The sequence below is a fragment of the Ips typographus genome, linkage group LG1 (assembly GCF_016097725.1).
Source record: "Ips typographus isolate SLU linkage group LG1, UJ_Ityp_2.0, whole genome shotgun sequence".
In the NCBI taxonomy this organism is placed as follows: Eukaryota; Metazoa; Arthropoda; class Insecta; order Coleoptera; family Curculionidae; genus Ips; species Ips typographus.
The window spans coordinates 647,712-672,230 of NC_138422.1; the positions used below are offsets into that span (position 1 = coordinate 647,712).

Below are 24,519 nucleotides of genomic sequence, written 5' to 3' on the forward strand. Positions count from 1 at the left end.
GTTAAATACTCTGCTCCAATCATTTGGCCAAACTTTGTGAAACTATCTATTTGGATTCAACCAAAAAAATTATTATCACCCTCTTAGGTCAACCTTATAGGAATATAATAACTGCAAATTATTGGATAACCTTTTAAAATTATGAGAGATTAATTATTATAATCCATTTTTTCTATAGTAATCGATACGCATTTACCAGTCAACACCAGCAAAAATCAAGGATGCATGCACATTCGAAAATTGCTGAGCTTGATAACAATTATAGTTCTAAAATATTGCCTGGAATCTTCTCATGTTGCCTGAAAGAAACTGGTCTAATAGATTACCAAACATGGTTAAACTCTCTCAGAAGCCGAAAAACAAGAAAAACTCTTCTATAAAACAAAAAAAAACTGCTAATTTACTGCTAAAAGTCTTAATTTGGGGGTTAGTGATGTTTTATCTAGTTTCTATGAAGATCGACAATTTAGCAACATTACACTGAATATTGGCTAATGTAAAGTCATTCATTCCATTTACTTCACAATATTACCTGTATATGATAATTGTTAGTGCAATTTTTTTACACGAAGTTTAAGGATTTAAGTACCAAGAATGTTGCATAAATGGTCATTCAATTACTGGTTGCGTGATCTTATTTTCTATTGGAAAAAAAACCGTGAATATTTAAAGTCAAACCTTGATCCACATGAATTTTGCTGGCAATGTGTCAAAAACTTAGTAGAACCTTCTTGATTAGTTTAATTTTAACTTAAAAGATATTAGAATGTTATCAGTAAATTAAAAATATCCTTGTCTTTTAATGGTGTTTGCAAAAACATTACAGATTTTAGTAGCATTATTATTTGATACAAAAATATTAAATTTAGTAGTAATTATTCCCTAAGTCAAGAAAATGTAATCATGTAACTTGAACAAAATGGATGCCTTGATCTTTGGTGGTATTGGATTTATAATTAGATTGCTTTTGATTTTTTCATTGGGTTTGGAAATTGCCTGAAAACAAACTATTAATAATAGTTTAATTACATAATGAAGTGGGCTGTAATTAGTAGTACTTTCTTAAAATTTACGCGTTTTTTCCTTATTGTACTTTTTCTACGACCCAGTATTCAATTAAAACAAATCATACAGGTGTGGTAAATCCAAAACTGACCATAGGAAAACCGTGTAACGGACAGAGAAACGTAAATTATTGCATGCGCGGGACTAAGACAGAAAACGAAAAAAATATCAAGTAGGCCATATATTCAGCGCGCTGTTGCCAAACGCCAAGCCTGTCACTGTCAGTGTAATTGTTTTTGTTTACTTTCAATTTGAGAATTGAGGTTAGATTTTAATCGCAGATGACAGATGAAATATTACTACAATAGGGACTCAACAAATAGACAGAAATCGGAATGGAAATAAATTAGAAATAATCCAACAACAAAATTAATTTTGTCGACGGTATTTGAGTGATACTTGGCGTTTGGCAACAGCGCGCTGAAAATTTGGCCTACTTGATATTTTTTTTCGTTTTCTGTCTTAGTCCCGCGCATGCAATAATGTACGTTTCTCTGTCCGTTACACGGTTTTCCTATGGTCGGTTTTGGATTTACCACACCTGTATATTCTGCAAGTGAATACTACTCAAAAAAAAAAAAAATTATTTGAGATGTCACAAAACGGGTTAAAAATTTAGTTTTTTGGGTTTTAGTAAATATTGGACAAGTCTCTGTTTCTGGTAAAGGGACCCTATTTTAAACATGATTAATTTATGAAATAGTTTAGAAAATAAACTTTTGTAGACAAAGTGTCAATTAACGTTCAGATTGTACTAAGAAAAACGTAATTTTTTTAGTTTTTGGTTTTTAGTATCCGACATTTTGTCACTTGATTCAAGAAAGAAGACGTCAAGTTATACAATTAAAGAATGTTTATCAAATGTTTAAAAATGCAGCCAGTATTATATCCATACAAACTCAATCTAGGCCAAAAAAGATAAAATGCAAGTAATTCATTTAAGGTCGCTTTCTTGTCTGATCATTGTTTTCTTGTTGCCTGAAAGGGTCAAAGGTTGCGCGTCTAGTACATTTTAATTACCGCATTTTCTGTTTACTCATTTATTATTATTGTTTACTGTTTTTTTTTCGAATGCTTGCAAGAAGCACTATCCAACACTTACAGTTTACGTTTAGAGGCCTAGGCGTGATAAGAATTATCCGACAAATATATAAAAAGGCGATAAGTTGAAGGAGGATATCATTCAACATAGTTTACTCGTTCAATCGATATAGAATACAGTTGCAAGATGGAGTCTACAACCGTAAGTTTTTCAACAAAAACTGCATAGAGTGAATATAAATTTGTTTATCAAAAAACAGGTTACGAATAATAACCAGTTCAAAAAAGACCTGGATATTATGAAAACAGTTCTGCTAAGCTTCATAGGCTGGTCTGTGCTGGTGCCGTTGGTGACGCTGTCAGCTCTTTACAGGAAATTGGTGGACCTGGTGCTAAAATTAAGGTGGAAAAAGAAATATGGAGGCCTGTTTGATGGTAGAGACGTCATGTACTTTATGCCCAGCGACAAAGACAGCTGGATCTGTTCTATTACCTCAGTGTTTTACATAAAATGCCAACGACAAACCGATGTGTACAGTGCTGTGATGAAGACTCTTCAAGAAAAGGTAATATTTTGAGTCTGGGAATTTGTTTGACTAAAACGTGTTATTTGTGCAGGTCTTCGATCATACAGAATTGTATCCTAAATTAACGGGAGCGAAACGTTCATTCGGTGGCTATCCTTACTGGCTTAAGAATGAACTGGTGGTGGATGACGTGCTGAAAAGATTGAACATTCCTGATGGTGCTGAATTCAACGAGGAGACTCTTAAAGAGCTGGTGGCGAAAATAAGTGACTCGAAACATGGAAAAATGGGACAGGTTTTGTGGGACTTACACGTCAGTTCTACCCCATTGGTTACATCTCATAATGTAAGTATAATATTTCTTAGGTTCACTTTACAACTATTTAATATCCCAGCTGGACTAGCTGAATCTTTTTTTAATATAAACAAACTGGTGTAATCGTAATTGCGCAATTTTTCCATAATTTAACCATCTTTATCTCTTTTTGAGATCTCTATATTTACACTCGAATTACTATCATTTTAATATTATAATTTAATATTTCTGCTTTTATTATTTTAAAAATGTTTGTTTTAGTTTCAAGAAAACCTTTTATGCACTACTTGGTTTTGGAAAGAGCAGATTTAACGTATGTAATTAAAATATGTAAAAATATACAGTGTCCCATTTAAAAAAAAACCAACTTTGGCCTATACAGGGTGTCCCACGACGAAAGACCTCGATTGATATTGGAAAAAGTATAAATAGGAGAGTTTTGAAAATTTGGCAGGATACTGATGTCGGCATGCCCAATTTAACTAAAATATTTTCAAGATGGTTGCACTTCCGTTTATACCGGAAGTCGATCACAACTTTCTTATTTTAAATAGAACACCCTATATATTATTACATATTTGGATTCCTCACAAAATTCTGACCAACTTTTGTGTACAATGCCGTATGCCTATCTCTAGCCGTTTTTGAAATATTTGATGTTTTTCCAAAAAAGTGACAGTTGCAACGCTCAACATATTTTTGTACTCTGTCAAAACTGTATTTCATTTTGCAATGAAACTTTGGGTTATTGTAAATGAAGGATTGTTTTATTATGACTCATTTGTATACAGGGTCGTCAAAAAAAAATCATAAACCTGCCACTAAAAAAAAATGAAAAATTTCAAGTTTTTTAAATAGAAACCCACATTTTTTATGACAAATTACTATACATTTCAATTTACTTGCCTATACCTAAATCCAACCCATTTCGTTTTATTTGAGAATAAACATTTTTTTATTAGGCTGCATGGTTGCACCAAAAGCTGTCAAGCAAATAATTGAAAATTTTAAGAATACGGAATCTGTGAAGAGAAAAGCTATTAAAACAAAACCAATCCTTAATAATACAAATGTAGAAATTGCAATTTTGGGCTATTTTGTTGCAAATCCAACTTCGTCAATAAGACAAGTTTCTGTAGAATCAGCCATATCCTAAAACTCAATTCAAAGGATCCTGAAGAAACATAAATTTCACTCTTTTTCATTTAAATTAGTGCAACACTTAAAAGAGGTTGACTTTCTGAAGAGAGTGGTTTTTAATGAGTTTTTGCTGACTAGTCACTATGGAGAAGAATTGTTTTTGAATAATATTATTTAGAGCGACGAGGCCAAATTCACTAAAAATGGAATGTTCAATAGACATAATTCACACTACTGGTGTGATATAAATCCACACGTAATTAGAGAGAGAAATTTTCAAGAAATCTGGAGTTTTTATAATAAAAAATGTTTATTCTCAAATAAAACGAAATGGGTTGGATTTAGGTATAGGCAAGTAAATTGAAACGTATAGTAATTTTTAATGCTCAAAATGATTCCGTCATAAAAAATGTGGGTTTCTATTTAAAAAACTTGAAATTTTTTATTTTTTTTAGTGGCAGGTTTATGATTTTTTTTTGACGACCCTGTATACAAATGAGTCATTACGCACCCTCAGTTTAATAAAACGATCCTTTATTTACAATAACCCAAAGTTTCATTGCAAAATGAAATACGGTTTTGACAGAGTACACAAATATGTTGAGCGTTGCAACTGTCACTTTTTTGGAAAAACATCAAATATTTCAAAAACGGCTAGAGATAGGCATACGGCATTGTACACAAAAGTTGGTCAGAATTTTGTGAGGAATCCAAATATGTAATAATATATAGAGTGTTCTATTTAAAATAAGAAAGTTGTGATCGACTTCCGGTATAAACGGAAGAAAATATTTTAGTTAGATTGGGCATGCCCACGTCAGTATCCTGTCAAATTTTCAAAACACTATTTATACTTTTTTCAATATCCATCGATGTCTTTCGTCGTGGGACACCCTGTATTTACATTCGAATTACTATTATTTTAATATTATAATTTAATATTTTTGCTTTTATTTTTCATTGTTAACAATAAAAAAAATGTTTGTTTTAGTTTCAAGAAAACTTTTATTGCACTATTTGGTTTTGGAAAGAGCAGATTTAACGTATGTAATTAAAATATGTAAAAATATAGAGAGTGTCCCATTTAAAAAAATCCAACTTTGGCCTACATGTCAAAAACCATAATATGTGTAAAAAAACTGAATTTCAACGAAAATTGAACACGGCATTTAGTAACTAGATTTTGACCTTTATTTGGTATAGTCTGCTAGAGTATTCAAAATACTAAAAAAGTTATTCATAACTACATTATTGTTATTATTATTCTAATAGTCTTTCATTTCGGTTAACCGTGATTAGACTTCTTAATGCTGACTTTCATTGTTTTAGGACGGATTCCACCGTTATGCCTTGGTAGCCAGATTCCACCACAGTATAGCAGATGGAACCTCTCTCATTGCCCTTCTAATCAGACTATTCGGGGATGAATCCTCCCAAAATTACGGGGTGGAGTTGTACAGGAAGCTTTTCAACACTAACCAACCCACACGTTCCTTAAGTTTACTGCAACGTATTAAAATCACACTGGTACTAAACTACTTAAATCTTAAGTAGGTTTGCAAATTTTAATTTGTTTTTGTCTTGCAGACTAGATTTGTAAACTTGCTGTGTCTGAGTTTCGAGGTGGTATTCCTGTCACTAGGTAGGCTGTTTGAAAACGACACTCTGAGGACGCCAGACAATAACGCGTTGAAAAACGTCAGCTACTCAGGTCGTAAAGTGGTGGCCTGGGCCACTGAAGAGAAACCCGAATGCCTGAACTTAGTAAAGAACGTTAAAAACTCGGAAAAGTGTAAGTTTGTCTCGGTGCTCACCACCGGGATTGTGGCCAGCATTACCAAATTCTTCACAAAGGTAATACCGAAAACTCTATCCAACCACGAGAAACTTTACCACCATACTGTCACTTGCAGAACAACTTTCCAGTGCCCAAAGATATGACGACGGTGACCCCAGTTTTGATAGACTTTCCCACCTTGGACTCCACGAAACCCGTTCCACTAGAAAACAAACTGACAGTAGCCATCTTTAATATCCCGTCAATTCACAAGTCATCCAGTATGCTGAGTGCTCTAAAGACTGTAAACAAAGCCATTAACAAGCAAGTGAAGTACTCTGATCTCTTGGTGAGTATTTTCCACCACCACCACTTTTTTTTCTATAATCTAATTGACGTAGCTGGTAAAATACTACCTCAAATACGGCATGGGATGTATGCCAATTCCATTAGTGAACGCTGTATCAGGGTTCAACAGTCAAACTTTCCTATTCACCAATGTACCAGGTGGTTCCGCAATCAAAATCTTGGACGGGTGCGAGTTGGAGAAGGTGGTACCCTTAGCTCCAGTGATTAAAGGAGTCGGTGAGTTAAGAGCGGTTCGATATATAGGGTGGTTGTGGTTCTAAATTTTAAAATTACAGGAGCCGCTTTTGCTATAGTCAGTTACGACGACAGACTTCAGGTGGGTGTGGCTGCCGACCGGAAGTTGATGACGCAGGAGGAGGTTCAGAAAATGGCCGACGACGTTCTGGACTATATTAGGCGAATGGGCGCCGAAACCGCTAAAAGACTGCTTCAAGTTCAACAGTGATTTGAGTTTTACTCAATGTGATATTAACTTAATGTAGTTTAGAGTTAATTTATTTTCTTTTAGTGTGTACTTCTAATTGTTATGTAGTGGCGCAAAAAAAATGCAATTTAAATGTGTAATGTATAACTTAACTGACAAATAATAAATATTTATTGATTTTCTTTTACGTTTATTCGTCTGGTTTAAACTAAAAAGCCTTATTTTCTAAATTTCAATTGGTGGTTGAATAGTATATTATAAACCTAGGGACTAAAGTGGTTCTTTTAATCCCGCGGCAAAAGGTTTGTAATTCGCTAAGGGATTAAAAGACACTTTAGTCACGAGGTTTATATATTATTTTATGCACTTTAGAATGCGAGAAACTAAAAATAACAAAAATTACAAAACTAACAGTGGTTACAACGGTACTCTCGTATAGTTGTTATTGATTGTTGTTGGCATGGTGGATTCACTTAAAATTTATTGTGGCCTGAAAGTGTTGCTATGGCACAAAACAAATGTCAATCAGTTGTTATCAAACGGTGAGTCCAGAAAAATCGTATTTTTTGAAAATGAACATTGAAGAGGCCGCCCAAGAGGCCATCGCTAGCCTTCTTCCAGAAAAATCTCGCGAGGCTTACAAAAAACAGTTTCTTGTTTACCAAAAATGGTGCGTTGAACAGAATGCAGAGAATTTTACGGATGAAAAGGTGCTCCTGGCTTACTTCCTGCAGAAGTCTAAGAAGCTCAAGGCATCTTCTCTATGGAGCCAATATTCCATGATCAAAGCCACGATAATATCTGAAGCAAACGTCGACATCAGCAAATACAGTAAACTCCAAGCATTTCTAAAGAGACAGAATGACCATTATAAGCCGAAGAAGTCCGATTTCGACCATATAAGAGATTTTCTTCAAAATGCTCCAGATGAACAATATCTAGCCCAAAAGGTAAGATTATTTTCTTTACTTTGAATATTTTCCTGATAGTACTACTAAAAATAACACCATTGATTATTTTTGTCTACAAAACTACAAAATGTACTGACAGGAGACAATTTTGTTGCAGGTGGTGCTGATTATGGGAGTCGCTGGAGCATGTCGAGGAAAGGAGCTCTGCCAGTTAGACTGCAACGATGTCTCGGATCATAAAAGCTTTTCTCTGGTAAATCTACGGGGTACAAAATCAGGAAAGGATCGCTTGTTTGTGATAAAAACGTCTGGCGAAAACGATTTTTTGTGTTTTACAGAAATGGGAAATGCATGACTCAGCCCATAGGAAAAAATACATTTGGACAGCTACCAAGGAGAATTGCTGGCTACTTGAGACTACCAAACGCAAACCTATATACTGGGCATTGTTTTCGCAGATCATCAGCTTTTTTAGTTGCCGACTCTGGATCAACCATAGATGTGTTGAAAAGACATGGTGGCTGGAAAGCAGTTCTGTTGCTGAAGGTTATGTTGAAAATTCATTGTATCAAAAGAAGAATGTTGTCGATCAAATATTCACCAATGTCTTCTCCGATGTTGATATGGCATCAGCATCAACCATAGAAAGATCAATTTCAGAAAATGAGACAACGGCAACGGCGACTGCTACGTATGTGCAGAATATGTTTACTACTAAAAATGTTGCTTCCAATTGTCCACCCTTCGTTAGCCTTGCAAACTGCACCAAAGTCAATATAAATGTAAATATATATAATAATAAGAACTAGATTTAAGTTATGTTTATGTTAATTATCCTTTTTCGTTCTTACACTTTAACAAATAAATAAAATTTCAATAAAATCATTGTTTAATTTGGAAGAATTTACTTTAAATCCCCCAGGGATTAAAATTACTTTTTTCTAATTTTGGCATATAAAGTGACACTTTTCAAAACTGATTAGAGTGACAAAACGTTTTACTTTAAAAGTACTAATAAAGTATCACTTTATGTAACTAGTTATGAAAAGTTCATTTCATCACTCCCTGTTTTTATGCATTTCCGTAGAAACATATGGGCGACATCCATCAGAACATGTCGTTGTCACAGTTCATGGACTTCGCTGCGCTCGCCCTACAAACATTCATTCGTTACACAAAATCGATCTTTTCGTAACTGGTTACATAAATAGCTATTATTTTTATTTTAGTTATTTTCTTTTACTTTTATTCGTTTGGTTTAAACTAAAAAGCCTTATTTTCTAATTTTCAATTGGTGGTTGAAAACAACCTGCGTCACTTTTGTACTGCTCTAATATACAGTGTGTGTCAATAACTTAAAACGGTCTTTACTAATTGGACATTGTTCATATTCTGATACGTCCAACCCTAATTAATTTAGAGACAAAGCGTGGTTTGCGTAATTATGTCGTTCAGCGAAATACAATTTAGATCTGAGAGTGACAGCACAAAATGGCCAACGGTTTGCTTTAACTAGTGCCATTATCGTTTTTGTCGTTGCTGGATTACCCATCTAACGGAATATCATAACATGAAGGGGAAATTTGTTCTCGTTACGTAAGCGGATTTATCGCTGTCCCGATTAAGGTCCAGACGGTTTAAGCCTCGGACTAAAATTATTATGAAAATAGTTTAATTCAGTCGATTACGTCACGGATAGTCGATTAAGGATGATCAATCACTGCAGAGGCGGATAAAATAGACTTTCTCCGGTTATTAGTTAGGTTGATTGAAGCTTAACGAGCAACTAGAAATCGATTGTTTCCGATAGGACCAGGCGTGTTAAATGCTCGTAGAAATGAATTCCAGGAGGTTCGTAATTGCACATTTGGCAATATACACGAGGTGTAGGTTAATGGGTTTTGCGAAAAGAGAATTTCTCTTCGTTAAAAGTGGGATCTCGCACTGAAATTTCGTATTAGCTATCCTCTGATTGATATTTCACGCTGGCAGAGGGAAAAATTAAAAAGCAACCAATTTAAAGCAAATTTCCGGCCCCGGTAATTACTTGGCCCCCGCGAGGATTAAGTATATTGTGAATTTTAAACGTCAGCCTTTGTTTCTGAAAGCTTTTTTATGTTCGGCCAATTTACTAGCCGGATTAATTTCGAAAAAAAAAAAGTTAGTCAAGAAAAACTTGGCTAAAACATTTATATTCATCAGGTTCATAAAATGGACATTGTCATGTTGATGTTATTGTCATTCCATAAATTTTATTCAATAACAACAGTATAATATGAGTTAATTAATTAACCGGTATTGAAACTGTCCAGACCTAATTATTTTTACATTACCAGTCTCAAATACAGAAGTTGTCCTCAAAAATATAAAATATCTCGAAAACGACAACATTTAAAGAAAAATTGTGTGGATCAAGCAGCAAAATCAAAAAATAACACCAATTACTAAGGTCGTTTTGATTGGTCTTGATTGGTAATCTCAGTGTGCACGGTGTATAATCCAAAATCCAACAAATAATTGCAGTTTTCAAACTTACTTGTTTGCTTTCTATTATACAGGGTGATTCCAAAGTTGGGGCTTTCCTTTCACTTACGAATAGGGCTTCAAAAAATAAGTTTTTTTTTCCTTTGAGGGTTTTTCGAAATATGAACAATAACGAAGATACAGGGTGTCAAAGTTTTATTGAAAAAAACAAAATAAAAAATAACTTAAATTTAATTTTAACTAACTACAGGTTATTCCTTATCGACAGACATAAACATAAACAAAAGATTTCAGCCGCCTTTGAACTAATTTTTAATAATTTGACATTTTAAATTAAAACAGCATTTAATTTTAGGCACGCATTAAGACGGTTTTTATTTTTTTACTGGGAAATGGTGCGTTGTAGCAAAAAATAATAAAAGGAGTTTTATTTTTAGAATTGAACAAGGAATTCAATAATAAATTTTATTTAAAAAAAAACCAGTAGGGTAATATTTTTTTTTGAAAATGTTTAAAAAAAATTATACGCACGCCACTGGTAAACGCAAGAAAATTGTTGTTTCTTGGAAAATTTCTTTTCCACGTAGCTATTGACACCTACAAAATTTTTGTTTAATTACTTCAAGTGGTTTGGCCAAAATCATTAAATTATTATTTTTTCAGTACAACTTTTTTTCGAAAAAGCGTCAAAGGAACAAAAACCTTATTTTTTGAAGCCCTATTCGCAGGTGAAAGGAAAGCACCAACTTTGGAATCACCTTGTAAATTTGTTAAACATTGCATTTAATTTTTTCGAGATATCTAGGACAAAAGAGCAAATTTTGTAAAAACTTCTTGTACACGAAAGACCAAAAACTAAATTGAAAATTTGTTTCGGGACATTTTAAAGGACAGAATATTCTTTAAAGTGACGTAGAAACAAAGTTTACGAACAGCAGTTTTTGAAATATTTAATTTCATTCAAAACAAACTTTAAACATCCCCATCATTCTACATAAGAAGATATAAAAAAAAACATTCCATTTAAGTTTTCGAATATTTCTCATTTTACTGGTATCGAACGCCCCCTAGATAGTTTTTGAGCAACAGACGAGTGCACGGCGTATTGGAACACCCTGTACAAGCCAGTATCTCAGAAGCATATTTTTAGAAACCTAAAGTCTTGATTATCTTTTATATTCAGTGTCTTTTGACGTAAGTCGTCAAATACCTGAGTTCTTAGGGTTCCAAGCAACAAATTGTTACAAATTGCATATCTGAGTTTCAAATTTGGCACAATCAATGAATACCACGACGTTGTCAATATGTTACATTTTCAGGACACAAGGATAAAATTTATGAAACCCAATAATTGTGTCAAAATCAGTAATCAATGGTTATTTAAGTTCAAAGGGTTCTATCTACTATAGTGCAGTTGTGTGTTTTAGTCAAACGGAACTATAATTGTTCAATCTAAAAAGACAAATCTCTCTTGGGCTGGGAACTATTAGTCTCGAGCAGGAACTAGAAACCTAAAATTTAATTTCCTGGAAATTGGATTTCTTTCTTTGAATACAAATGTTTGCTATAAATCTGCGACCTATAAATAATGTTTTCCAAACGAAAAGACTTATTAATTTCCTATAGAAGCATACCTAGTTCAAAGCTTAGAAAATGTAACTGTCTGCTAATAGGATAAACAAATACTTTTTGTAGTTTCTATACGTTACCTTAACAAAAGAATAAAAGGAGTTGCTTTTTCTTTATAGCTATTATAGCAGCAAAGATTTTCATTTAAATTGAATTTATTTTCCAAAGAACTTAGTACTTGGTAGGGTATAAAGTAGTGTTCTTCCATGTCGACTAGAATCACTTCAAATGTATCTATAACAAAATTTAATGTAAAACTGGATGTGGATGGATAACCAAAACAGATTCCCTTTGGCATTTTGCGTTGATATTTACTGTGTATTTACTAAAGCTGTCCAAATCCATTGATACAAATCTATACATTATTATAAAGTGAGGTTAACACCCCTTCATACAAAAACCCTCATAAATTACGTGGGATTTACTCGACTATCTGAAAAGTGACCCTTAGGGCAACATTAAAAATAAATCAATTTTTTTTTCCACTAGTCTCGTTCAGCTCTAAGAATCGTTTTACCGCATCATGGAAATCGATTGGAAATTTATTGAGGTGGGCCTCCCAAAACTGACAATCAACTAATGGATTCACCATTAATCACCTGCGATTCTGTATTCAACTACAGTTCGCAGTCGGCTTATCAAACTTTCCGCAACCGGCTTAATTTCCGTGTGTAAGTTGGAAAGGAAAACAGCAGGAGACCAACTCTTACATAAAATAATACGAAACGTGTAGTAAAGATTGAGTCTCTTTTCAGGAAGCGAAAATGACGTAATCCCATCTATCCTCGATCCGGACGGACCTTATCCTTGATTACTCGTCGGGCATATCAGTCAGTTTCGTCGACAAGGGCTCTAAAAATTTGATGGCTCTTTATATAAATAGTGAAAAGTTATCGGCTTCCATATTGGGAAACACCACAGATAGATAATTATTTTCTTTCTCGTAAATATTACCAATAATCTAAACAGTTGGCAACTCTGTAAACCGAAGTGATAACCGACGCTTAAGTAGTCTCATTATGAGCAAAATTGATTTTATTTGATAAAAGTAATTTTAAATTTGACTTTGGTTTAGTCGCTTTAAACTACAACCAAACGAGTGCACGAGCCAAGAAAGAGTCAAAATGGCTTTCCCAAGTTAATAATTTAAACATTTTAACCAAAACAAGTCAAACTGAGACACAGGCAGTTAACTAACTTAAATAAAAGAAGAAGAGAACTGCAATGGAAGAAAAGAAAAAACTGACCAGAGCCAAGATCCAAAATTAAATAAAAAGACAACCAAATTTCAAAATCAAATTGACTAGAAGTAAACCTGAAACAGTAATTTTTGAAGAAATTGAATCGTAACACAATCAGCCTTATAAACATACACTGTATAACAACGATTGGAGCTTTTCTTAGAGTTTTTGACACCAATTTATGGACACCCTGTATATTTATACTCATTTGTTTTGTTTATTCAAGATGCTTCTCATACTCAACACCAGTTAATAATTCTAGTATGGCAACACTGATTATGACGTAATTGTAATTTTTTTAGGACAAACTGTATTGTCGTGTCTTTGAGATGGAACATTATCACAGAGCCCTAAAGATGTAAATTTGCTAGTAGTTAAGGATATACGTTCATGTCAAACAATGCTCGATTTAACTACATGTTAATTACCTTTGAGGCATATCTCAGGCCAATCTATTGTGTTAACCTCGAACGGGCGATGGCCATATTATTGATAACATCCACGTTATCTTTCTGGTTGTCTTGTCGTTGAATTGGACATCTGTCCAACTGGATTGGAATTGTTACGAGAATATAATTAAGGCAATCTGTATCCACTTTCATTAAATCTACCCCTGATATTTATGTCATCATCAATCTGATTAAGAACTTCAAGCTGAGAAGGAAAAAGAGAGGTTATTATTCATTTCACTCTATAGTGATTAAAGCAACAGTCCTGATTAATAACTGGCGCAAAAACTCGGTGGGTTTCGAGTTAAAAATTAATTAAAGAAAAACACAATAAATCGTTACGATACGCACAAACTCACGAGTTTAAATAGTGATACGGTTAATTAATACCCTCGTTTGCCGTAACGATAACACGCCAGTTGTATTGATCAGAATAAAAACCCTTTTTTGGAAGGCCTTTAAAACTTCATTCAAAATAATGGTATATGTTTTTTAAATCTTCTGGTCAAGTCATGTTATAATGTACTAAAATTAATTTATATAAATAAAACTAACAGTACAACTAAAGTAGTATAAAGCTAAAAAGTGTAAAGCACAACTAAACAGCAATCCGACGAATACCGTAAGTTTAACTATTTAGACGCAAAACTACGAAGGCGTAGAAGGGCCACAGACATTATTTTTCTTAAATTTTTACTTCAAACTCAGAAATTAACTAAATTCCGATGTTGTCAAACTGACAAATTCTACTATTTTGGTTCGAAGAGTGTTTTTGCAATGTTGACAAATTAACAAATTCTACTAATTAAGCTCAAAGAGTGTTTGCAATGTTGCCAAACTGACTAATTCTACTAATTTGGGGTGAAGAGCATATGCAATATTATCAAACTGACAAATTTTACAATTTTGATTTGAAGAGTGTTTCAAATCTGTCCAAACTGACAAGTTCAACTAATTTCTTTGAAGTGTGTTTGCTTGCAATGTTGCCAAATTAACAAACTCTCCTAATTTAGGTCGAAGACTGTTTGAAATGTTGCCTAACTGACAAAATTTGGTAATTTGGTTCAAAAGTGTCCTTGCATTGTTATCAAACTAACAAATTCTACAATTTTGGTTCGAAGAGTGTTTGTAATGTAACCAAACTGACAAGTCCGACTAATTTCTTTGAAGTGTGTTAGCAATGTTGCCAAAGTTAACACATTTTACTAATTTGTTTCGAAGAATGTTTGCAGAGTTGCCAAACTGAAAAATTTTGTCTAATTTGGTTTGAAGAGCTTTTGCAATGTGACAAAGTAAATTCTGAGTTCAAAGTCGGAATTTAACTCATTTCCGAGTTCAAAGTCGGAATTTAGTTAATTTCCGAGTTTGAAGTCGAAATTTAAGAAAAATAACGTCTGTGGCCTTCGTACAAAACCCTCGGTATTCATATAATTTCAAATTGTGAAGAAGAAAGAAAGAAGATTTTTGAAAAAATGGTACAGAAAAGCTAAACCGAATATTGTCGCATCTAAAATGATTACAAATGTGTATTGGGGATAATCTACCCATGAAGTTTTTTTGATTTGATTAAGAAACTAATTATTGTCTATCACAGTTAGAAAATACTTCATAACTAAAATAGGGAGCAACAAACAGGGTTCAACTTCACTTATAAGGAAAAACTACTTGTGCAATCGGCTATAAACAACTTTTATTACCGTGACCAACATAAATCTACTCAATTGCAACAAACTCAATCTGTGAAGCACCAAAGTTTTCTCTTAACACTCAACATGGAGGGCGCTAACCATGCATATGTATGCCTGCTGCTGTTGACTTATGAAAATAAACCGTTAAGCTTCAGTTACAAGGCCCTTGTTTACTTTGAAGCAAATTAAAACAGTCCCATTTACACACAAGGGATAAAATTAAAATTCAACAGTCTGTTTTGTAATGAGCCTTTGTGCCCTCCTTGATTGCGATACCGAGCCAATAAACTTTAGGTGAGCAAAAACCATTTTTTGCTTAAGTATAAATTTAAAATTCCCGCAAGGGACCGAAAAAAAAACGCGAACGTCATTAAAATTCGACGTGGTTTTCTTCCAAGAATATAATTTTTTTTTGTTTTGCCTCTCGAGGTATTCAGTATTCACCAGCTTAGAAAAGAAATATCTTTTTTCGCGTAGGTCGAACGAATATCACCAGAAACTCTGGAAATATCGATCAAAAAGTGCGAACTGAATTTCTTTAATGTAATTACTAAATTTATTTACGCTAAGAACGTATCAACAATAGCATAGTAAATCCCGTTCCGTAGTTGCGAAATTGTGAAATATTACACGGCAAAAAAAGGGATTTTTCAAAGGGACTTGGAACACAATTAAGGGCTTTTGTTGTCCGCCGTAAAGATTTATATTTTCAAGAGCGGGTTTCTTATTGAAAGGACCGAATTACTGGAATTAAAAAATGTCAATTTTGCACTTTTAAGATTAATAGAATGGGCAAGTAATCCGAAACCATCAAATTCAATACAACTTGAAAGTTTTTCTTTTTGAAAATACATTGATAAAAATTACATTTTTATTATACTTAACAGAAAATACTACATTTTCAACTGTTTATAAAATACAGTAAATATGACATTTTCGGAACAGCGCACGGAAATTTTTTCCCGATCCCTCTTTCCGTGCGCTTAATAATAAACATAGATATCCATGATACTAGATATCCTATGGCAACCCGAAGAAAAAAAAGAAACGAGTAATGTGTCTATAGCAACGATTTATTTATTAATGACAAATTTTATTTTCTGTCAGTGAAAATTAAGTATTTATGTATTTATTACATTTTGCAAAAATGAATTCAGATTGTGAAGAAAATCGGGATATTCCCGAAAATATCTTACAACGAGCGGCAGAAGTGAGTGCAGATTTATTACCAGTGAAATCCAGGTTGAGATATGAACAAGAATATAACAGTTTTACCGAATGGCGGACTCAGAAACGAATCAAAATTGTGAGTGACGATATTCTTTTAGTATATTTTTCTGAAAAACCCAACACTATGAAATCCTCCACTTTATGGAGTCGATCCTCTATGTTAAAGAGTTGTTTGGCAATAAAAGAAAATACTCACCATCAATATCCAAAAACGATTGCTTTTTTGAAACGACGAGCTGTAGGATATATACCAAAGAAATCCAAGATTCTTACAGCAGAACAAGTAACCAAATTTTTATGTGAAGCTTCAGATGGAGAATATCTACTAGCAAAAGTAATTTTAGTGTTTTGGCATCTTCGGTGCATGCCGCAGAGATGATGTAATACGTTTGAGTTTAGATGATGTGGAAGATAATGGGCGTTTCCTTGTCGTGTTCTTACGAGATGGAAAAACTCACAGGTCAAGAAGTTTTACCATTACCAATGAAAATTGCAAATTCGATCCCTGTACAATTTACCGTAAATACGCAGATCTCCGCCCTAAACATATGGAGAGTAGAAGATTATTTGTTGCATACCGAAACCAAAGATGTTACGCTCAACATGTTGGGTGCCATACTATCAGTGGTATTCCAAAACTTATTGCAAAATACCTAAAACTAAAAAATCCCGAAGAATATACCGGACATGGGCTAAGGCGCTCTTCGGCAACCATGTTGGTGGAAAACGGCGGTGATTTGCTCACTTTGAAAAGACACGGAGGATGGGTTTCTTACAATGTAGCAGAAGGATATATAGAAGAGTCCATACAAAGAAAAATTGAAGTATCACGGAAGTTGTTTAGTCCTTGTAACTTGGAAACTACAACATCTGTAACAGTCAATCAAGAGAACCAAAGCATACACGAACACTCTTCAACAATAATACGAATTGTACAATAAATATTACTATTAATAATAACGGTTCTGTCCAAAATTAATTTGAGTTGTATGTACTTACATTTTTACTGTTTTAAAAATAAAAATAAATATTCCCGATTTTCTTAATAATTTTTTGCGATATTTTTTGTTTATGTTGATTTCAGGTACCTAAGTATAATAAAAAATATCGTTCATTACTCGTCCAGAAATGGATTTTCCGTTCTTGCATGACTTCCCGTCACGCGCGCACGGAAAAATCCTCATTTCTGTACTGGTAATGAAATATACTATTTTAAGAAAAATGTTAATGGAGACTTTTTCCGCACTTACTAGGTAAATAACTCTTACGTTACAGAAGTCCAGGAAATGGGTCTATTTTTGCTAGTAAGTTCTAATCTTATTCAGTCATTATTCTTTAAAATTTATTCTTAAACCTTTTTATAAAGACAATAAAGTAACTTTTTTCAACTTGTCGTACAAAATGTTGCTTCTCAAGATGGAATTTACGAATCGGCTAGTTTTTTCCACTCGAACAATAGAGAAGCAGCGCTCCAAACCTAATTACCCACGAACTTATCGCCGCAAAGGAAAATAACCTTTTCGTGGAGAAACGAGCGGTCCTAATGTAATTACTTTTCTTTTCGCTGAAATAACAGTTGTCGCTCGCTCCGCCCATTCCGCCCCTGGACAGTTTTTGAAACAATGGAAATTTCTTAAGAAGTCAAAAGAGACGTCGTCCCAGTTGCCTAATTAATACGTCTCATCTGCTTTAAAAGTTTTAAAGGGAAACGTCGGAACAAAACTGGTCCACGCTGTAAATTTTCAGCCTTCAAGACGGGGGGCCGTAAAGCATAATTTCATTTCGGTTACGTAACATTTTATGCGGTTCACGTATATATTTTAAAAGAGCGTAAAAGCAGCCGTTAGCACAACATGTTTTAGGCGAAACGCGACGTTTTAAATGGCCATTTCATCGACACGCCGGATCAATAAAAATTTATTGTCCGTCCGGATCGAGAGTGGCTGGAAAACGCGTCTGCTTGACATGTTCTGACGCTATTTTGCATCCTCGAATTCGAATTAAGCTGCATTCAAGTTAGGTGTTTGTCCGATAAATAGTGACCTTTTTTCGTTCACTTGAATATTGCAAATGTCCGGTTCTCGCGATTGTTTTCCGGACGATTTCATTTATCTGCTAGAGCGTTCTGCAAGTAATGTCCACAATGGTCAGTGTTATAGCCCGGTTAGTAGATGCAGCAAGTTGGTGCACACACATTAAAATAAGAAAAAATTACCAATTTAAACAAAAATATTTCTAGGATTAGTGTTTCCAAGTGGTTTGTACTCTTCTTCTTCTTCTTCTTGAAATAGGCTTTCAGCCTGTTTTTCCAGCTTTAAGGAGTTCCTTGCTACGTCGACATCCAGCTATCCCTCCACCTCTTTGATGGTCTGCCTGGCGGTCTTCTAGAGTGTGTTCTCCCCATCTCTCTCATGTCAATCTTACAATGTCCTGTATGTCGCAGATTCGTCTTAGTTCTTGGTTGGGTATTCTGTTACGTAGCGTTCTCATCTCTGCCGTGGTTTCTGCGGCATATGTAATTATTGGCCTTACGCATGATTTATATATTCTGGTCTTTGCTTCTATTTTTAGGAACTGATTTTTCCATATAATGTCCTTCAAACATCCGGCTATTCTAGAGACCTTATCTATTTGATTCTTTACCACAGATCTCCTGTCTGTAAGTATCTGAAGGACATCATTTCGGCGTTAACAGGTGATGTCCTTCAGATACCTTTTTTACAAACCATGGAATAGAAATGATCGGTTATCCATTCATTACAGGTGATCCAACTTGATTGTAGGGTGGAAAGTAAATAAAAATAAACGTCATATAAACTGTGGTGGAAAAGTGCCCCCTTTCTGAGCTATCGGGTAGGAGGTAAATTATTGACTTGACTTTGATTTTAAAGAACGCTTGATTTAATTTCCTAAAGGCTTCTAGTACTATTTTAAATGTGACAGAAACCTCTAAATGCTACTGAGAATCTTTTTAAAAGTACCAAAGATCTCTACAATTGTTTTAAATTGCTATAGGACCATTTTTTTACAACTGTGCATAACTGAAAACTTTGCGTAATTGGCTATTTACACTGACGGTCGTAGATAACAAAGTAGAAATTTCCTGCTTCTAAATACCATATGAAAACATTAATTACATTATGGGACAACATTTTTTTCTTGGCACGTGTGGTGCCATAACGATCACATTACCCAGCCCTCCCGTATGTTGTACATTCCGAGTCGCATGAATAATGACAGAATTACGGGGTAGGGGAGAAGGGAAGATTTCCGGGTCGTTCCCGTGTCCCCCGGGACCCGTGAAAACTTAATATTTCTCTCGCCGTAACGTAAACAAGTTTCGTAACTGAAGCGTCACTAAGTAACACCACGAAACGCATCGATTTTTCCTTCTATGCCAGCGGGGTTCAGGAGGAACCGGTAAAGAACAACATGAATTGATAATGTTATTACCCTTCTCTGTGTGTGTATGTGTGCACAAACTAATATAAACGACTCGGGATGTGCTTTCCCTAATGTGACGCGTTTCCCCAAAATGGCTTCTGATTGTTGAAAGGCAAATAATAATGTTATTATATTATATGTCGTAGAGAGTGAGAGAGATAGTAAATTCCAATCTGGTGTCAGGAGGTATCAAAGCACACAATTCGGGAGGCGATATGAACGTCACGATTCCTAAATCTTCCTCGTGTGACGATCGATTCTGGTGCGATATCCTCTTTTTGAAAGGGCACAAATCCAATATGTAATAGTCTTTTCAGTTGATGATGTGGGACATTATGTCACCGGGTAACTCACTTTGGTTCCGAGTTTTTTGCGGCAATTGTGGGCTAATGTTGCCATTTCGACTATAGAAATGTCCAAGAATTGTGCTGATATCACCTAAAAACGGACACGTGAATCAAATACTTTGACTTGGTGACGGTTTAGAAATCGTCGAAAACATAAACGAGCGCAAATCTACAGGCTCATTTTTTCGTCATGACAATCAAGAAATAATAATTCCAATACAACTTGGAGCCTACACCTCCGGATAAATTTATTTTTAGGATTAATTCTATAGAAATTACAGAATTGGCCAATAATAGCGTCTGATTTCACGGTCAGCTTCTATGTGAACCTGGTGAATTGTTGATTGCAGTAATAAACGGTAATAAACGTATATCCTTAACTACTAGCAAATTTACATCTTCAGGGCTCTGTGATAATGTTCCATCTCAAAGACACGACAATACAGTTTGTCCTAAAAAAATTACAATTACGTCATAATCAGTGTTGCCATACTAGAATTATTAACTGGTGTTGAGTATGAGAAGCATCTTGAATAAACAAAACAAATGAGTATAAATATACAGCGTGTCCATAAATTGGTGTCAAAAACTCTAAGAAAAGCTCCAATCGTTGTTACAAACATACAATGTAGGCTGATTGTGTTACGATTCAATTTCTTCATTTTCTTAAAAAAAAATACTGTTTCAGGTTTACTTCTATTTGATTTTGAATTTTGGTTATCTTTTTATATAATTTTGGATCTTGGCTTCTTTTCTTCCATTGCAGTTTTCTTCTTCTTTTTTTACGGTGGTTAACTTCATTTTTCTGCTGCCTGTGTCTCAGTTTGACTTGTTTTGGTTAAAATGTTTAAATTATTAACTTGGGAAAGCCATTTTGACTCATTCTCGGCTCGTGCACTTGTTTGGTTGTAGTTTAAAGCCACTTAGCTAGTTGACTAAACCAAAGTCAAATTTAAAATTACTTTTATCGATAATCTTAAGCTCAAATCATTTTTTATGCGTAGCACGTGGTTCTTGCTTTATGGGGCCATAAATTTCCGGTTGACATTGTTAGAAATCAATGGCTGTGAGGTCAAAATCAGTATGTATTTGAGCCACTTTGGTTCTTGATGAGGTCGCGTGAATTAACCTCACCTACTCTTTGGTCAAAATAAAATTTGGATATTTAAACAAAAAATTATGAAAACAAACAACTGCAAATTAGAGCTCTAATCAAGTAAGTTTTGAATGAAAATATTGAACCGTAACGTAACGTTTTGTTACCATAAACTTTTGCAAACCGGATTTTCAACTCAGTTTACTCTCTCTCGCTTACGATAAATAATACACATTCACCCTTCGTCCACGGGGGTTGTTAAATCGAATATGCATTAAGTTAGACGGCAGCTAACCCTAATTTCACCCGCCATTGATTTTATAATAATGTGACCTAATTGCGGGCCGTTGTGGTGCCTTACATAAACTATGCGCTCGTGGGCTCTCATTTCAGCCAAGAAATCTGCTAGGAATTTAGTGATATCAAACTGTTTGACGTCACTGAAACTACATCATACAAACTAAACAAAAAAAATGAAAGAGGATTTCTTTTCAATCAATTTTCGTCGAGCAATGGAAAATAAATTTCCCTGTTGTTCTCCTCGTTTCAGTATGGATGAGGGGTCGGTTCGATTTCCATTCTTGCTTCTACAAGTGGCTTTTTTAGTTTATAGTTGTCGTTTTGTTCGCGTCCGGTTTTATGGCATGGTCGTCCATCTTTACGATCTTGACCAGACTCGCCATTCAAGTGGAAAAAAATTTGGTTTAATTTCCTCGGTCTGAAAACTTTATTAAACCAGACGGTTCAAAAGATTTAGAAATTTTATGTCTGGATCAAGTTAAAATATTGTAATTTTTATAGGTATTTCAAATATTGTGTAGAAGGGGTAGTTTTTCTTATACAGGGTGGTCCAGTTTTAAATGTCAATAATTCACCAATCCATAGCCAATTAAAAAATAAGTTGACATACATTATGTAATTTTCCTAAGGAAAATACAGTCCTTCAAATTTCTGTTTAAAAAATCGGTTTTTTTGGCATAACTGTCAAACTGTTGGAGCAATTTTGATCAAATTTGGAACACTCATTATGAAATTAATACTCATTATGAATGACGTTTGCCAAAATTCTCCTGTAGCCTAGATACAGAAGAAGAAGATGGTTTTAATGTTTTTGCCTTCTACGTCTCTAGATATTTTTCAAAAATTACGTGTTTTTTTAAATTTCATTGTTTACGATGAAAAAGAAATTATCTCTTATAAAATTCTGATTTGAAACTTCTTTTACGATATAATTCAATTATTACTTTCAAAGACCCAAAACTAACCCAACCCAACTTAAAAATTGTCTTGGAAACAGAAAATTCACTTAAAAAGCTTAGAAAATTGAATTGTAGCTAGTTTTCATAGTTTCCAGATAAATTGAAAGACTTTAGTTTTGAAAATTTACTGAGAAAAGATAAAAAAAGTAATATCAGAAGCTTAAAATTTGCATTTGAAGTAAGTTTTAATTTTTAAGACAAATTTCAATATTTTAGTTTTGAAAATAGTCTTAGATAGAGGACATTGACATTAGATTCATGAAAATTGTCTTGAAAACTAACTTTTCTTGCTTTTTACTTTGCTTTTAATTTTCTCAGAATTCTGGACTATTTTTAGTGTTTCAAAACTGCTTTAAGCTTGGAAAATCGAGTTTCAAGACTATCTTTACCAAGTTATTGACACAGAAAACTTAAAAACAATTTTCACATTCTTCATTCTCTTAAAATGGCATTTCAAGCTTTGTCACTATTAATTGACTTCTAGACACCTCAGTGCTAAACATTTTTTGACTTATCAGGTCTAAAAGCCAGTTTGTACGCTGTCCATAGTCTTGAAAATGTTATTTCAAGCTTCTTCACTATTAAATTGACTTCTACACTCATCATAGGTGCATCTCTAAGAAATTCAGACTGTTTTTAGTGCTTTTAAAGACTGAAAAATCGAGTTTAATACTATTTCCAAAAGTCAAGTTTCTTCAGTAATAAAAGTAAACAATTTTGGTATCAAATGCTACGATATTAGTCTTGAGAACTAATTTTTAGAAATGAAATAGTCCGAAAATTTAATTGAGTTGTACACCAATTAAAGTCCTGAAAGTAGACTTTTGGACTCTCTTTAGTCCTAGTAAAGTCAGTTCTAGCTTTAAAAGTCAACTTTTAGATTATCTTTAGAAGTAAAAAATGAGTTTCATGCACAATACAATCTTTGTCTTGATTTCCGGACTGTTTTTAGTTCTTGAGATCCAGTTTCAGACACTCGACCAGAATGGTAGTTTGAGAAAACATATTATAAGACTATTCCTAGTAGTAAATAGCAAGTTTTTAGACTATTCGGTACAAATTTGGACTCACACAAGTCTTGTCAATTTTACACTATAAAACGATTTTTTAAATTGAAATTTGAAGGACTTAGGAAAATTAGTTCCTTAGGAAACGTTTTTCAGAAAAATTACATAAGCAAGTCAACTTATTTTTTGATTGGCTATCGAATGGTGAATTATTGACACTTAAAACTGGACCACCCTGTATTTTTAAAGGTACTATATCTCGTTTCTGACACCAATTTAGAGACACCCTGTTTCAGAATCATGTGAACCATGACAAAGTCAGCCTACACTGCTATAAAAATGTAGAAACGTAATTTTGTTTAAATTTACACTTCTTTGTGTAAAATAACTAATTAATCAATAAAACCCTAATTTTACTTCAAAAAGTTTTATTACAATAATTTTTGTCCAATATTTTATTCCTTAAAATTGTAGTAAAAATTTGATATAAAAATTCAATTTACCTACTCTTAAACACGTTGGTGCAATCATCCATTAACCCCTAAATAAAGTTAAAGTTGAATTTAAAAAAAAAAACAGAAAATAGTCAAATTATGAATGAAAATAGTGAAAAATACCGTTTAGTTTCATGCGCCCCCATTATTTAGGGAAAAAATTGTATTTGTTAATGGATGAAACGAAACTTAAGACTCACTTAAATACATCTTTTTCATTAATTTGTCTTTAATCCCAATTCTGTTCGTAAAGTTAATAAATTTTGGCTTTAATATTTAACGCGAAACGAGAAGGAAATTGGACAACTCTATCAACAGGATGTCGGTTTTTATTTGGCTTAATCGTGCGTTAATTAAAAGCAGAGTGATCCGCCTTCAAAATTGACAGATCGATCCTTAAATAAATAGAAGGTTTAATCTCAGAGTCGATTTTTTGCCCTCTAGTTGGAACGGATATGGAGTGTCCACTTATACCGTAAAAGGGCTGATTACAATCAGATGAACTGTTGGATTCCCGAGGGTGTAAAACATTCTAAGAGCTTTTCCACAGCGACGTAAAATTTCCTTTTTCATATTAAGCA

General features: G+C 33.8%; 3 protein-coding genes across 5 annotated transcripts in view; 2 read left to right on the top strand and 1 right to left on the bottom strand.

The window, feature by feature from the left end:
* LOC145739404 (potassium voltage-gated channel protein Shaw-like) overlaps positions 1-24,519 on the bottom strand; it is a 91,693-nt gene that overhangs the window by 58,537 nt on the left and 8,637 nt on the right. The gene's annotated exons all lie outside the window — the stretch shown is intronic.
* LOC145739735 (uncharacterized) lies at positions 2,169-6,846 on the top strand. Its single transcript, XM_081995103.1, has 8 exons — positions 2,169-2,308; positions 2,367-2,672; positions 2,725-2,979; positions 5,419-5,616; positions 5,677-5,943; positions 6,003-6,215; positions 6,268-6,451; positions 6,511-6,846. The coding sequence occupies exons 1-8, from the start codon at positions 2,294-2,296 to the stop codon at positions 6,678-6,680; spliced, it is 1,608 nt and encodes a 535-aa protein (XP_081851229.1). The 5' UTR covers positions 2,169-2,293; the 3' UTR covers positions 6,681-6,846.
* On the top strand, positions 7,059-8,446 carry LOC145740100 (uncharacterized). Its single transcript, XM_081995458.1, has 2 exons — positions 7,059-7,609; positions 7,728-8,446. The coding sequence occupies exons 1-2, from the start codon at positions 7,178-7,180 to the stop codon at positions 7,923-7,925; spliced, it is 630 nt and encodes a 209-aa protein (XP_081851584.1). The 5' UTR covers positions 7,059-7,177; the 3' UTR covers positions 7,926-8,446.